Source organism: Buceros rhinoceros, unplaced genomic scaffold (assembly GCF_000710305.1).
Source record: "Buceros rhinoceros silvestris isolate BGI_N320 unplaced genomic scaffold, ASM71030v1 scaffold47078, whole genome shotgun sequence".
NCBI classification, from domain to species: domain Eukaryota; kingdom Metazoa; phylum Chordata; class Aves; order Bucerotiformes; family Bucerotidae; genus Buceros; species Buceros rhinoceros.
Genome location: NW_010426052.1, coordinates 1,673 through 3,625, shown reverse-complemented (window position 1 = coordinate 3,625; position 1,953 = coordinate 1,673). Strand labels below are relative to the sequence as shown.

The 1,953-nt window shown below is 56.7% G+C and overlaps 1 protein-coding gene across 1 annotated transcript in view; it reads left to right on the top strand.

Moving 5' to 3' along the window:
* The window catches only part of TOR2A (torsin family 2, member A), a gene marked incomplete at its 5' end in the record, with an annotated part of 2,671 nt that extends 745 nt beyond the window's left edge, over nucleotides 1–1,926 (top strand). The window contains 3 exons of the mRNA XM_010141318.1: nucleotides 379–554; nucleotides 904–1,031; nucleotides 1,608–1,926. Of these exons, the coding sequence (XP_010139620.1) occupies nucleotides 379–554; nucleotides 904–1,031; nucleotides 1,608–1,852 (549 nt within the window). The remainder of the gene's footprint in view (nucleotides 1–378; nucleotides 555–903; nucleotides 1,032–1,607) is intronic.
* Between the last annotated feature and the right edge of the window lie 27 nt (nucleotides 1,927–1,953).

The window sequence follows — 1,953 nt, the reverse complement described above, 5'->3', positions numbered from 1 at the left end:
TCACTAGCCACGTAATCCTCTCGGACAGGACAGGCAGCTCCCGAGCGGCAGCTCCAGACGCTCCACTCTGCCACTCTGTGTCTTGGAGCTGGGAAAGGGAGGAGATCAGCGTGAAGGTTAGCTGCCAAACCCTCAGCAGCAGGGGCGGTCAGTGCGCCGGGACCTTTGCTTTTTGGGTGTTTGGAGGAGTTGTTTCTTGTATTGTGTCTGTAGAAGAAATACTGTCAGGTAGGATCAGCACCAGCGTGGCCAGCAGGACCGCGGCAGGGACAAGATGCTTTCAGCACCTTCAGCTCTGCTGGAGCTCAGCCTCAGGCTGTGCTCTGGGGTAGCCTGAGCCGCCCTCGGTACCTTACGGCTCGGTGGGTGTTTTCCTAGGAAAGCCTGAAGCGCTGGATCCAAGGGAATCTGACCACCTGCGGACGGTCGGCCTTTCTCTTTGACGAGATGGACAAGATGCACCCGGGCCTGATCGACGTGATCATACCATTCCTGGGCCCCTCGTGGGTTGTCTACGGGAGCAACTATCGCAAAGCCATCTTCATCTTCATCAGGTAAGAGAGGCCCTTCTGTGGCATCACGGGCCTCCCAGCGTGCCGGTTCTCCTTTGGGCAGAGGTCAGACCGACTTCAGAGCACACACTAGTGTTGCTTTTCTTTCTCCAAGCGTTGAGTCTCTATAAATACCAAGAGACACTATTTGTCTGCGAACAGACAGACCAGGAGAGGCCAATGGAGCTCTCCTGTCCCCGTTACCCGGCTGTCCTTACAGAGGTCACCTCAGGCCAGGCAGCTGGGAGACCTGGCTTGCACTCATGCAGGCTGGAGGGTGTCAGGTGCTACCTCTGTCCTGCAACACCATCTTCCTGGATACACCCTGGAAAAGCCTCTCATTCTCGTGCAGCAACTCCGGAGGGGAGCAGATCAACGAGATGACGCTGGATCTCTGGCGTGCCCACAAGGACCGGGAGGAGATCAGCCTGCAGGATCTGGAGCCGGCCATCTCCAAAGCCGTGTTTGAAAACCCCGAGAGTGAGTCCACGGAGCAGACAGCCCTTCCCGCAGGGTCAGAGCCCGGCAGAGGGAGCCAGGCCCCTGCCCGAAAGGACCGACACTGCCTGCCACCTCCCGGGCAGCCAGAGGGGGACAGGGGGAGGTCAGAGGGAAGGGAACTGCAATCCCCTCGAGATTTGCTTGCAAGGGGAGGACCAGCTCAGCCTTCTAAGCCAGCAGCCCTGCTGCCATGCTTAGCAAAGGTCTTTGGAGACAAGGTGTGGTCACAGCTGGGGGACAGCAAACAGCACAGCGTGCTCACTGGAGAGGCACCGAGAGAAACCCATCCCCACTGCCTGCTTCTTGCCTTGCCCTTGTCACAGGGAGCAGAGCTTAAATTCCAACTAGTCAAGCTAAATCCCACCATTCCTGGAGAACAAGTCTGCTGGGGGGAAGAGGGGTGACAACTGATGAGTTCAACTCTCTCCTCTTACAAAACTGGAGCAGATCTGTCTTCAGCCAAGTAACTTGACTTCACACAAAGCGGTTCTTTGAACCTCAGGGACTACAGAGACTCTCTGAAGGTAAAACCTGTCTCTTCCTTTGCTTTTGCAGGTGGATTCTGGAAATCTGGGATCATTAACGAACACCTCATTGATTTTGTGGTGCCCTTCCTCCCGCTGAAGAGCCATCACGTAAAGCAGTGCGTCGTCAACGAACTTGTCCAGCAAGGCCTCGAAGTACGCCCGGGTGTGGTCCAGGAGGTGGCTAACAGCATCCCCTACTTCCCAGAAGAAGAGAAAATATTCTCATCAACAGGCTGCAAAACGGTGGCCTCTCGCATCAGCTTCTTCGTCTAGTTGCTGGCGAGGGCTTTGCTCAGATCCACAGGGATGTCCATGAAGCAGCAGAGCCCGGGGCTGGCGGGGGGAGCAGCGGCAGCACAAGTGCTCTCCTGCTG